The sequence below is a fragment of the Theobroma cacao genome, chromosome 2 (assembly GCF_053813885.1).
Source record: "Theobroma cacao isolate CCN51 chromosome 2, ASM5381388v1, whole genome shotgun sequence".
Lineage (NCBI taxonomy): Eukaryota > Viridiplantae > Streptophyta > Magnoliopsida > Malvales > Malvaceae > Theobroma > Theobroma cacao.
In genome coordinates this window covers 7,227,930-7,242,149 of record NC_142640.1, presented here as the reverse complement: position 1 = coordinate 7,242,149, position 14,220 = coordinate 7,227,930, and the positions used below count along the sequence as shown (strand labels likewise).

At 34.5% G+C, this 14,220-nt stretch overlaps 2 protein-coding genes across 2 annotated transcripts; one reads left to right on the top strand and one right to left on the bottom strand.

The window, feature by feature from the left end:
- The first annotated feature begins 2,165 nt into the window (after positions 1–2,165).
- On the top strand, positions 2,166–10,761 carry LOC18608272 (uncharacterized). Its single transcript, XM_007042868.3, has 2 exons — positions 2,166–3,163; positions 10,167–10,761. Exons 1-2 carry the CDS (start codon positions 2,359–2,361, stop codon positions 10,514–10,516), a joined length of 1,155 nt encoding a protein of 384 aa, XP_007042930.2. The 5' UTR covers positions 2,166–2,358; the 3' UTR covers positions 10,517–10,761.
- On the bottom strand, positions 10,736–13,200 carry LOC18608271 (metacaspase-3-like). Its single transcript, XM_007042865.3, has 6 exons — positions 12,899–13,200; positions 12,554–12,795; positions 11,735–12,065; positions 11,457–11,574; positions 10,975–11,172; positions 10,736–10,885 (listed from the first exon to the last, which is right to left on the bottom strand). Exons 1-6 carry the CDS (start codon positions 13,081–13,083, stop codon positions 10,826–10,828), a joined length of 1,134 nt encoding a protein of 377 aa, XP_007042927.2. The 5' UTR covers positions 13,084–13,200; the 3' UTR covers positions 10,736–10,825.
- Positions 13,201–14,220: the final 1,020 nt, after the last annotated feature.

Sequence of the window (14,220 nt, the reverse complement as noted above, 5' to 3'; positions counted from 1 at the left end):
GTTAGTGCATGATTCCCCTACTTAAAGAGCAAGGTTCGAATCCTCCCTCTCTCAATTATAGAAAAAAAAAGAACATATCATTTAAATATAATGAGAACATATAAAAACATCTTCATAATAAAGTTATACTAAAACATACTAACAAACTATTAAGAAATATCACTTTTGGATATTTACATAACCAATAAGATGATCAATTCTTTCTTTAGGGTGGACAAGAAAATTAGTAACATCCAGATGTATTATATCAATTGGGTCATAGTTAAAATCATCTTGAACAAAACTTGTTTTGATATATATTTTTTCTTTTTAAATTTCAAAGATAATTGATAAAGTTCAATAAGATATTTCAGCGTACAACAAATATTTAACCAATGGCCTTTCATATCACATCGATGATAGAGATTTTTTATATTCCTTTTATTCCATCTACTTTTGTTTTTTTCTTATATCTCTTCAATATTCATCCACTTTTTATGATTAAATGTATCTATTTACTTTCAGTGGTTAGATGTATCCATCCATTTTTGGTAATTAAATGTATCTATCCACTTTGGATGGTATTCTCATTATTAGAATAGTTATTAGAGTAATCACCATGATTGCAATTATTATGCTCTTTCACGCCTATGATCATAATTATTAAATGATGTTGCATTCAGTTTAAAAAATGGACGAAGTTTATAACATAATGGACATTCATACATATATTCATAATAATAAATTATTAATCTTTTAAATAATTTTTGAAAAATTTTGCATGGCTAAATGCTAATACCTTTTCATAGTAATTCCACGTAGGTCAAGCAAAATTTTAGATATTATTTAGGTAATAATCTAGTAGCAAGTGGTCCATTATTTCAAAGTTTTGACCATGAATATTTAAAGCAATACCTTTTCTTATGTTAAAGGAGGATTAATCGTATAGGGTAATTGGACAAGATTATGTAGAGGTTAGAATAATGGTACATTTAAGGGGTGTTTGGTACGAAAGAAGTAAGTAATATTTCTTATAATGTAAATGATAAAGTTTACAATGTTTGGTGAGAAAAAATCAATTTAACGTTACATTACATTGGCATCATATTACACTAAAAAAAGAAATCATATTCTCGTTGAAAATCAATGTAATGTTACTTTCTTGTTAATTGAGAAAGTAAAAAAATCTGATTTTACCATTATTGCCCATTTCCTTTGGGGAACAAAGCCCAAACCCTTCCCTCACACCCCTCCCGTTCTAACCCTAGGAGCCATTTAGTCGTTGGTTTCTTTCTTCTTCTAGCTTCAAATTTGATTAGATTTTGTTTAGTTTTGAGTTTTTGATTTCTTCTTCATCTTTTTCTTCTTCAAACATATAAACGGTTACTATTGAGTAGATTTAGTAATTTGTGTTTATTTTAATTGTATCGTGTAAATATAAAGTATTAATAGTTATATAGATAAACACAAAAATAATACAATTAATTAATCGTGTTAAGATATTAAATATATATAAATACGTTTAATAAACATGTAACATAATATAATATGTGAACACAACTAAATAAAAAGATAATAAACCAGTCATGAATTATATGAGAACACAATAACACAATTAAAGACTACTTAAAAATCTAGTGTTCCCAAAGAAGAAAGTTTCAATATGTAAAAAAAAAATCATTTAAAGGCTCATTGAAAAAGTAAATTAAATTAGATAAAGTATAATTATTTATGCAATTTCCCCCTATAATCTATTAGGTAATTAATAAGAAACCATCAACTATCAATCCCTTGGTGAGAAATTGACGTGTCTTGAAGAAAAATGGTTAGAGTTATTGAATGAATGATATTATATATAAAAATTTACATTAAAAAAATAGATAAATATATTAAATTTTTATTTTCAAATATAATGATAATTTAAAAATATCACATTCATAATAAAAATATAATGTTATCTTCTTAGTACTTTTAATTATTAATATTTTCTTATATATCAAATGTTATAGCTATCTTTTCAATAATTACATTATCAGTGATCAGGTTACAATTGGGTTAGGATGATGTATCCGGCTGAGTTGGCCCAGAACGTAACTCAAAGTAAATTGGGTTCACGAGAAAGCCAGAAAGTCCCGTGCAAGCAAAACACCAACTGGAAACAACTGTTTCCCACATCTCCATCATCCTAATAAACATTTTCAACGACCCAAAACGAGAATTCTCTCTTAATTTGTCCTCATTACTCATTTGCCTCACCAATTCGTCCTTCCTTCTTCATCATTTCTTAACCTCTCAAAACTCTTTCCATTCATACTAGCAAACGGAAAACTAAAAGACCATAGTTAGAACTAAGCCAAGAAAACCAAAAGAAGAAAAAACATGGGCATAATGGAAAACTCGCCAACTGCCATAGCCCCTTTGCTACTCAGAAATATGGTAACTTCTATATTTATTTATGCTGACAAATCCCTCTTGAACTTAGCAGGAAAATACAAGCTACTTGAACTAATTCGTGCTGTTGTCATCACTTTTTTTCTATTCTTTCTGCGCTTACTTCCTTCTCTGATCCCTTCTACTTTACACCCTCAAGCCGATGATTACACGTTTAAGCACCCCCAGAACCATAGCTACGTGGCTGCAGCCTATGGGGTTGGCGACTCGGGAATCGCTCGTGCGCTTTCACAGCTACTATCTATCGTTAATGACATTCCTGTTAGCTCAAGAAAGTATGAAATTGTTCGATCTTTAGCGGAAAGACTTATAGAAGAGAACCGTAAGGAAGACGTCGAAGCTTTGCGTGAAGTCAACCGTACCGTCTTGTCAGCTGCTTTTGCGAGGACTCTTAGACAGCTTGAAGCTGCAATGGTTGAATTGGGGCAAGACACGGTTGGTCTCGATGCTCCGGAACCTGGACCGGTTCGGTATCGGTTGAACAGGGTTTTACGGGCGATTCGATCGGTTGGAGATGGCGTGTGGAGTAGGGTGGGGATGGGGAGAGAGGATGTGAACCGGTCAGGGAATTCGGCTCAGAAGCTGGCTGCTGAGCTGCTTTGGTTGGCACAGAAGTTAGCCGCTTGTGGGTTTGAGGAAGAGGCTGTTGAGAGGTGGGCGTCAACTTCAAAAATGGCTTGGCTTTCTCTTTCAGCTGAGCCGAGGGTTCAATGTTCCCTGGTTAAGGTTTCGGGTACGTTTCCCCATTCTACTTCCTCTGTTATTTAAAATCAGTACTTTTCCCATCTTTGGTTGAATCGGAATTTTTAGTTTTTCCTTAGATACTATTCAATTTACCCACTCCCGATTTGATTCAGATTTGAATAAGAATCTCAATTTAAAATATATTATCACTAAGCAATAAGGGTGATTAGCATATAATTCATGAAATTCTGCTTTTAAATCGAGTGGTTGCCTGATTCTGCATGAACTGGACAAGAATTTTGTTGCTGAACTTTCACCTGTTGATATCGATATGGTTAACAAATGGTGATACCCCAAAGGGAGGTAAAAGACTTGTAAAAAGCCTAGGCCTTTAGCCTTAATTACCTCCACCTATGCTGTTGCTGACAGGTTCATGGTTAAAGAATATTCTTCGAGGAAGGACTTATTCTTTCTAGCGCTTTGTTTGTTTTACGCCAATTCGCACCTTGTTAATGTTGTTTGACCAATATTAGGGTGGTCTTCATTCCCTTTGGTCCATTTTTTCTCATCCATCGCAATTCACGACTTGTCCTGTATTGTCCTTTCTCCTACAATTTTCAGCTCATGAATCATGACTATGACTTGTGCCTCATTTTAACTTGATTGCTTTTTAAATATTATTCTCATTCTTAGGATTTGGAGTTAAATTTACTGTAGCACAATACGTCTTTATGCCTTGCCATAGACTTTGATTAGTTTATAATAACAAAATTTCAGTTGTTTAGGTATGAAATGTCATACATGAGATCTAGCTCAAGGTGGAGCTGACGTGCCGCCACCCATACTTGACCGTTTAAGCACATTAAAAATATTAAACAACCAATTATCACTGTGGGAAAAAAAATTTTAATTGTCAATTAATTTATACTAATTATAAACCATTCTTAAGGAAATGTCACATTCGAGGTCTTCAACCAGCACTAGACATGCCTTGGTTAGAAGTCATTGCTCCAAGTGCAAAGTATTGGAGAGAAGGATGATTTTAAATGATCATTTCCTCCTATAGTATTGTGAAAATTACAGAATTATCTTTAAATAGTTATTCAAGATTTTTCCCAATCAATAAAATAAAAAAAATTAAATACATCTACAAGAATTTACCTGGTTTGGTTTTTTAATGACTTACATCAACGAGTATAGTAATAGAGAAAGATCCACTAAAATAAAATTCAAGAGATTACAATAACAATTTCAAACTTATAACCTTTATATCATGTACATTCAAATCACTCTCTCTAAATCTAAATGATGAATATTCTTTTATCGCATAGGATCCTGTTATAAGGTCAAGTACAATAATCTTATTTTAATACAATTAAGATATGTTATACTAGTCTAACTAGATTTAAAGTGTTGAATTTTATAAAAATCTATCTCTTTTGCTTATGCAATATGAATATGCTCAAATTTAATGCAAATTGCAAACAAAGATTTCGTGCAAGCGTACACAGTCGCAACAAGTAGTAAGTGATGAGTGAGTTGTCGATCCTCAAGGAGTTGATCTAATATTTGATGCTAACTACCAAAATTAACACAAACTAACCTTATCCAAGCAACAAATTTTGAACTATGATTAAAAAATGTAATCTAATTAACTAAGTCTACTATAAGTGATGCAATTGATAAATTAAAATGGAATCAATGATCCAAAATTCTAGGATTATGGTGTCCTCTAATACTTCATTTGGAATTGGGCTTGGTTAGTTACTTAATCTCAATGAAATTTGATATTAGTTTAGGATCTTAAGTTATGTGTAATCCTCCGTCGAGGTATTATACACTTGCTTAATCCATTTGCATCGCTATATGTCTATAGGAGACGAATAATTTAAGCTCTTTAAGCTAAAGAATTCCAAATTAACTAAGTGTAGCAATTAGTTGTATTTCTACCATAACTGCACATCAAAGCACTAAAATTCATTTTTAAGTGTTTTAAACACACCTTACTCAAGTCTAGGTCTAATTTAGATTAACTTTTTCAAGTGTCATCTAAATACTTAAGCACATTTAATCGGTGATCAATCAATTAAAAGGACAATCAATTCAAACTTTGAGTAAACATCAAGATTTGCATTAAGACTAGGCAACCAACCAAACAATATCCAAACTACATAATAGAGTTAACCATAATCCTAGAATAATGAGTTTAGCTCAACATTTCACAAAGAAGAGTACCCAATACAACAAACAAAAGCATTGTTTTACAAAATGAGATAGAGAGAGAAAGATTCAAATCTAGAGAGAGAGAGATGTTCTGTTGCAGCTTTACAAGCTCCAACCCTTGAATCTTCTTCTCTTTCCCATTTTTGCTTCAGCCTCTTCTAGCCCAAAGTGTCTCTCCCGAATCTACCTTTTTTTCTGTGCAAAAATTCTATTTATAGTCCCTTCTTCATTCAACCTTGACCTAGGATCTCGAGCCCAGAATATTTTTTTTTTCTTTCTGACATGTTTTCGCTGCAACGAGTTTGGAATCTTGCTGCAGCGAGGTACTGCTAACTTGGCCTTAAAAGACATCTTCAATTTCGCTGCAACGAGATTGGATTCTCGCTACAGAGAAAATCCTACTGCCCTGCTATCTTAATGCCCTGTTTCTCGCTGCAGCGAGAAACTCTCTGCCTGAATAGTTTTGTTGTTGCCACCTTGAGCTTCCTGCTACCCTGTTTTCCTCCTTCAAGCCACTTAGTGCAGAGTTGTTGAGGTCCTCACTTTTAGTTTCACTTGCAACTTCCATTCCTTCAAAAATCAAAAAGGTTAACTGATCAAAAGTTGCATTGAGAGGATTTTTGACAAAACAAATGAAGCTCAAATTGTCTAAATGACTCTAGACACCCTAAAAGTTAACTTCTACTAAAAAGCCTGAAAATTGGCTAAAGACTAGGCAGAAAACTAAAAGAATAAGTGCAATTCATGCTTCAAAAGAAAAACCTATGTTAACTCTATGTAACAAAGTTATCATAAAGACTATCTCAAAAAGGTATACAAATTTAATTAGAATTAAACAATCCTAATCAAACTACAATTCAAGACTATCTTAACAAATCTCCACCTTAGGATTGAATTCACCAAGCCTTACCTTACGAACCAATCTCTGTTGACACTGCGAATGCCCTAAAGGGCCCTAAGCACTATGAACACTAACCAAATCTAAGCAATGCTTGAACTTGATCCTAGAAACTGACTTAGTTACCATATTTACTGAATTTTCAACTGTAGCTATTTTCTTCACTACAATCTTACATCTAGAAATAATTTTTCGAACAAAGTTACACTTGACTTGGATGTGATTAGTTTTCTGATGAAACATTTGATTTTTAGTCAAATGTATGGCACTTTGACCATCACAAAACACAAGTTTATATGCTTGTCCAAAACCAAGATCACTAACTAAGCCTCGGAGTCATAAAACCTCATTCACTGCCTCGTCACAACCATATATTCAGCTTTGGTTGTTGACAAAGCAATGGCTAATTGAAGAATTGCTTTCCAACTGATTATAGACTCTAAGAGAGTGAACACATACTCCATTTGAGATCTTTTACTACATAGATCACTAGTAAAATCAAAATTGGAGAAACTAATCACATTATAACTACTATTTACACCTCTTTCATATACTAAGCGAACATTTTGATCCTAGTGTAGAGACTCTATCTCCGTAGAAGACTCGACACATGTAATTGCCTCACAATAAAAGTAAGACTTATCAATCTCCACTTTCACAAATAAAACATAAGAATCAAAATCACCAATGACACAAGTAACGAAATCATCATACTTCTTAGATACTCTCGAATTCCTTGTAATAATGCTTCGTTCTTGTATATGAGATACCAATTCTTGTACTTCTTACGGCTCATTCTCAATTTCATTATCATTTTGCATTATCCCAGGAGCATTGATTTCAAGCTCCACATACTTGCCAACTTCCTAGTCTAATGTGTTTACAATTCTAGACTTATCCCATGAAGTAATGCAGATTTGTCAAAGGTAACATCCTAACTCACCACAAACTTGAGGGACTTACAATCAGTACACCATAATCGATAACCCTTCACCCCATATGCATAGACTAGGAATATGCACTCCGTCGCCCTCTACTCAAGTTTACCATCACTCACATGAGTATAAATAAGACAACCAAATACTCTCAATATAGAGTAATCAACGAGCTTACTAGAACAAACTTCCTCGGGAGTCTTAAATTCAATTGCAGATGATGGAGATCGATTTACCAAGTAGCAAGCCATGTTGATAGCTTCTGTCTAAAATACTTTGGGTAGACTAACATTAGAGAGCATGCATTTTGCTCTTTCCGGAAGTGTTCTTTTCATCCATTCTATAACATCGTTTTGATGTGGTGTTTTGACGACAGTGCGATGTCTAACGATTTTGTCATTCTTGCAAAACAGACCAAACTCACCTTTGCAAAATTCCAAACCATTGTTTGTTCGAAAGCTCTTGATCATTTTCTTAGTCTGCTTCTCGATCGATCCTTTCCAATGCAAAAAGGTGGTCAACACTTCACTCATAGCCTTCGAAAAATACTATAACGCCTTTCTTGAAAAATTATCAATAAAGGTCTACATGTATAATGATCTACCTTTTGATGCCATCGAAGAAAGATCTCACAAATATGAGTAGATGTGTTGTTTTACTCTTGGTTCGATGTGTAGCAGTGTTAAATTTCACTTGATGTTACTTCTCATAGATGCAATGCTCACAGAAATCTAACTTTCTAGTTTTTTGACCTCATAGTAAACCATGCTTATTCAATTTTGTCATTCCTTTCTTGCTCATATGATCCAATCTCATATGCCATAAATATGTAACATCATTATTAGGATCATGGGATGAGATTACAAAAGTAGTTTCAATAATCGTGCTTCTCACTAGACGATAAAGGCCACCGGATAACTTACCTTTCATGATAGTTAAGGCTCATTTAAATACCTTCAAGACACCATCTTGGCCACTATATTTGTAGCCATTCTTATCTAACAAACTCAAGGATATCAAATTCTTTTTCATGTCAAGAACATGTTTCACCTCAAGTGTCCTTACTATACCATTAAACATTTTGATTCGAATTGTGCTAATGCCAACAATTGAGAGAGAAAAATTGTCTCCTAATTGTACAGTGCCCATATCAATAGATTGATAAGTTGTAAACCAATCACTCTTAGAACATATGTAGAAGCAACAAGCCAAATCCAAGATCTATGTATCCTTTAAGTTACCATTAGTAACTGCAAGAACACTATCAACTTCCTCAAAAGTATAAAAATGATCTTCAACTATGTTTGCAGTATTTTCAGACTTGTTCATTTTTTCATCATTCTTGAATTTGGTACAGTTTTGATGAAAGTGTTCTTTTTTACCACAATTTTAGCAAGTTTTTCCTTTTGCTCTAAATTTACTTTTTCTGTCTAGACCTTTCTCGTTATCGTTTCCTCTATTCACAATTAAGCCTTTTGCTTAATTTTCATTTCTAATACCACCAACTTTCTTCTTTTTCAATTCCTTGGAATTTAAAGATGCCCTTACATCCTTGAAAGTGAGAGTTTCTCGGTCATATAATATAGTACCCACGAAGTTTTCATATGATTGAGGTAAAAAAATATAGAAGAATTAGGACTAGGTCTTCATCTTCAATTTTAACATTGATATTCTTTAAATAAAAAATAACTTTATCAAATTCATCAATGTGGGTATTAACGAATGTACCTTCACATATCTTAAGAGTATACAATCGTTGCTTGATATAAAAGCTAATTCGTTAGGAATTTGGTCATATAAATACTCTCGAGTTTAAGCCACACTACAGCAGCAGATTCTTCATTCGTGACTTCTCTTAACACCTCATCAGGCTAAGTTAGGAGAATAGCACTATGTGCTTTTTTCATAAGGTTATTTTTCTCACCATCAGATAAATTCGAGGAAAGATAGCATTTTTCCTTCAATGCCTTCAATAGTCCTTATTGCACTAGGAACGCGTGCATTTTAACATGCCACTGGCTGAAACTGTTTCTTCCATTAAACTTTTCAATCTCATATTGGTCGAAAAGTTACTATCGCGAGATTTAGATTGACTCAAGACCTTAAAGCTCTCATACTCGTTTGTTGTGAAAATTGCGGAATTATCTCTAAAAAGTTACCTAAGATCTTACCCAATTAATAGAATAAAGAAAGAAAGAAATCAAGCACACCCACAAGAATACAAGAATTTACGTTGTTCGGTCTTTTGATGGCTTATGTCTATGGGCACATCAACAGAGAAAGATCTACTGAGAGAAAAATCAAGAAATTATGAGAACAATCTCAAACTCACAACCTTTATCTCACGTACACTCAATTCACTCTTTCTAAATTTAAATGATGACTATTCTTTAACCTCATAGCATCATTTTATAAGGTCAAGTATAATAATCTTATCTTAATACAATTAAGTTAAGTTATACTAGTCTAACTAGATTTAAATATTGTCTCAAAAAGATATATTAGTTTAATTAGAATTAAATAATTCTAATCAAACTACAATTCAAAACTATCCTAACAAATATAAAGAGGTTGTGTATGGGGTCTCTAACAGACTGCTTGCATATCTTGGGTTAGTATTTGCCTTTATAACCGAACATTTTCTAATTTTTGAAGAGGAATTGCTGAATAAGTAGTCTTAAGCTAGCAAATTTAAAATCCATGACTTTGACTCCAAATATCTGCAACATACTAATTATACATATTTGTTAAGTGATAACAGTAAAGATCATGCTTTGACAGAGTTACCATTTTAATATTTCAACAGAATATGAGGACTCAAAAGAAAGGTTGTGATTTGATAAATGGATATTTGGGAGGTTCTAGTTGAAACTTTTAATTGCCACAGTTATTTATTCAAGACAAATATGTTTCAGTATAAAAAAGTCTCTTGGATTTATCTGAACATATACTCCTATTCTTGTTCCTTATTTTTGCTTAATTATTCAAATATGCAGCATTCTTGTTCAAACAAGCCAAGGATATGGGCCTGGAAGTGGAAGAGACTGAAGAAGGCAACAAAGAGAACCTCAGGCAAACGAAGCTGAAGATGCTAACATCATGGTTGCCATTGCTCTGCAGAGCTAGCAATGGCACCGATGCACCAGTGCTCAGCATAAGTGAAAGAGCTGAACTAGAGAAGTTATTGGAGGAGACCATTGAAATGCTAGAACAAGAGGAGCAAGAGCAAGTACTCTCCTTGTGGCTTCACCACTTCACACATTCACCATCCTCCGACTGGCCCAACCTCCATGAATCATATGCTCGCTGGTGTACCACTTCTCGCAAGCTCTTGCTCCTCCGTTGAAGATATTAACCAGAATATTTCTTGTGTATTGTATGCAAGAATAGGAACCTGTTAAATGTTATGATTCTTCCTTCTACAAATCTTTTTCTTGTATCATATGATCGGATTTAACATCAAAGAGAACTGGAAAATATTAGCTAGTCCCATGCAGTCGTGGGATCTAGCTACTGTGAGAGGTTTCTTTTTACAAGGTTACGAATATTAAATACCAAATAAAAGTATGCAAAAGAAGTTACTTATAATCATTTTAATTTTTAATGATTACAGAGCCAAATAGTCAAAAACAATTATGAAAGACAACGGAAATTACTACAGCACAAACTGCTTTGAGTAGATATCGAATTTCTCGGATGAAGATAGCTGTGGCTCCTGCGAATCAAGAATTCATTTCGTTTACTTGGCAAGGATATTATTATTCAACTGTCATAGTGTTTATCAAATTAGGTAAAGAAGAATACCTGTGTTGTTGTTCCAAACAATACTTTATTAATGAGAGCTGCAATCGGACCATTTAGGCGTAAACCAGCTTTAACATCACGAATCGCATTGCGCATTGCATTAAGCAAGCGGCCATACGTTAATCGAGGCTCATTTTGCACAGCTTGGATGAAGCTGAATGTCATGGCACCGGTCCTGGTATTTGTTCCAGTGAAAGCCTACAAGAAAACAATTTAAACAACAATCTAAGCTAATTGATATTAGTTAACTTTTATGTATTAAAGAGATAAAACAATATTCTTTTCATTTTTCTACTTCTTTCTTGTTATAATGTTTAATTCCTAATTGCAGCTGAGGGCCTGGGGCTTAACTTCATTTTTAACTATTCACACTTTCAAAAGGAAGGTTCCAAATTCGAATTCCCTTCTCCCAACTTAACCATAAATTGATGAAACCTGATTAGATCCTTTTATCAGGTAAACCTGATAAAAGAGTAACTCACAGTGGTATCCGTAGAGATTTGATTATCATCACAAGCACTAAAACAGAAGGCTAGTCCACCACTTGTACCCTTGTAAAATAAAGGGTTTCTCTGATCTTCCCATATATAGAACCCTTCCCTACATAATTAAAAACGAAATGTAAAAGAAAATATGAACCGGGTATTCTGGAAGAAGTAAGTTTGTATAAGACAATGATGGACTGCATATTAGTGAAGCATGACAAATAAAGATTAAATTGATTAATAGCTCAAGCAAAGAAATTTTGCAAATAACTAACTTGTTCATCCTGCAAACATAGGGCAGATCAAGAACAGTTCCGCTGTAGCAGGCATCAACGATTGCATGCAGTGTGGCTCCTCGAGGCAGTGGCCTTACAATGGTGTCATTTATTTCATCATCGATTATATTCCCTTCGGTCTCATGATCGAGAGGGCACAAGGCTTCATCGTACCCATCAACCTCGTCATGGTTATAATCAAGTTGGCGCGCGCCATGGCCAGAGAAGTGAAACACTAACGAGTCCCCTGACTGGCAACCATAGACCAGCCATCTCAGGGCTTTTCGGATGTTCTGTTTTGTTGGGATCTTGAAACGATCTGTCTCATCTTCTGCAGATCGATTTAAGCAGAGTTAACATAAATAATATGGAATTTATGGGACCTGCTTCGGGCTCCTTTCTTCCTAAATACTGCCTATTTTTTAATGATAATAATAAAAAAAATCTTGCGGGTTTAAGCCTGAGGATAATTGTTTGCCATAGCAAATCTAATTTTTCCACAGTTATACCTAAGGGTTATCATAACGCCTGACTTTATTGCCATCTTTTTTTTGAAAATTCCAATTTCCAAAAACTAAATTTCTAGTAGTTACTCCTGCTTTCATTAGCTTATAAATATCTGGTTATTATTAGCTTAAAATTTTCCATCAAATAAACCTGACTGCTAACGGGGAAATATTGCAGGAACTATCACTTGTTTGCAACTGAGCTTTTCCCGATCAAAATTTTTAGTTGTTATCTACTCAACTAATCAACTTAACGCAACATGGATTACAAGAAAAAGAGTTGAAAAAAAAAAAAAAGAAAAAGGTACGCCACCTGTGAGCATGAGTATGGAGTCATTAGGAAACCCCAGTTTCTCTACAAGAAGGTACTTCATACACTTGACATCGTTGATGCTTCCTTTGAGCCTGTAACTCTTGCCATGGTAATTTACTCCGCAAAGAAGTGCCCTTTTCCTTCCGTGCACTGGAACAGGAGATAGAGAAGGTGTTGGCTGCGGAGGCCGCTGATGAGGAGCATACACATAGGGAATTCCATATGTCCCTGCTCCAGGATAGCTATCATAACCAAGCCAGCCACATGTTAACTTAGCCGGACACTGTGTCAACAATCTGACTGTAACAAACAAGCATAAGACTAATTAAAAAAAGGAAAGAAAACCTGGTCCACCCTGGTCCTATAAATGAGTCATGGACATGACCCCAATGGCCATTGGGCCGAATGTTGCTGGTAACTTGCGTGTTGGTATTGGTAATGGCTTGGCAGACGGCACAACGGATAGTTTGTGCCTCTGGTGGAACCAGCAGGTACAGCCCACATCCACTGCATCGTTCTCTTCTTGCCATTGCCTCTGCTTGTGGTTTCTGAAAGTACGGCAATTGGTTTCTCCAATAGAAAAGAAGATTTAAGGCCTTAAGGGTGGAGTGGAAATAGTGAAAGGACTGGTGAGTAAGCTAGATTTATCTTCTCATGATCTTAGACATATTCGATCCCGAAAGGAAATTGGTGGAGAACCAGATTCAGCTTCTTTTTTTCTTTAGTGGAATAAATATCTTTGCACCTGTGTATGCAGATAAGATTCGTCGTGGTCTGCTAGTTTTCTGGTCAAATCAACTTGATCGTAATCCATTGTGATCTTCGAAACAGAGCCAGACTGGATAATGGTAACATCTCGAGAGAGAAACTCAAGCTTGTTAGACTGAAATTTGTGAAATACATCACAGAATTGAGCTGACTTACGAGTACCTCGGGTTCTTCAATATTAATTACTGTTTTTTTAATTAAGCACGGTTCCTCATGTATCATAAACATAATCATGTGAGGCCTGTTAATCTCTAGGTTGTTGTGTCACTAACAATAACTACAAATCAATTCCAGTAATGATAAAAGGAGATTGAATTATGGTCTCTCTACTGTCAAACTTTTTGGATTTGCTTCTGAGAAATCTTCATGGAGTTATGTTTAGTCCGGATAACTCTTCATTCCGAAACAAGTAACTTGAGAAGTTTTGTTTCCTAAGTCCTGCCAGAAAGTTTGGCACTAATGTCAAATTAATTTAATCAATTGTTTTATTTTGAAAAACTGGTGAATGCCTGGGAAGCTAGACTAAACATGTTTTTTGTTTCTGGGTATATAAGAACTAAACATTATTATTCACAAAACTAAAGATCCCTACACATGAATCTACTTGAGATGAGGGACCATCACTTCTAGGGTATCAAATATCTCCATCCCTCTTTTTGGGCTACATCTAGACTATGATCCTTCTTTTAATTTTATCCGTGGTATGTCATTCTTGACTTCTGGTATCCTTTTTACTTTCCGACCTTTCTTCGGAAAATAACACTTCTCTTTCTTTTACTATTATTCAATGTACAATGTGAGTATCGGTCACAAGCTTTCTTATATTGGAATGAACAATCAATTTTTGTTCTTTCCCAGTGGAAAGGGAAAAACCAAAAAAGAAAAATTACCATCTTAAG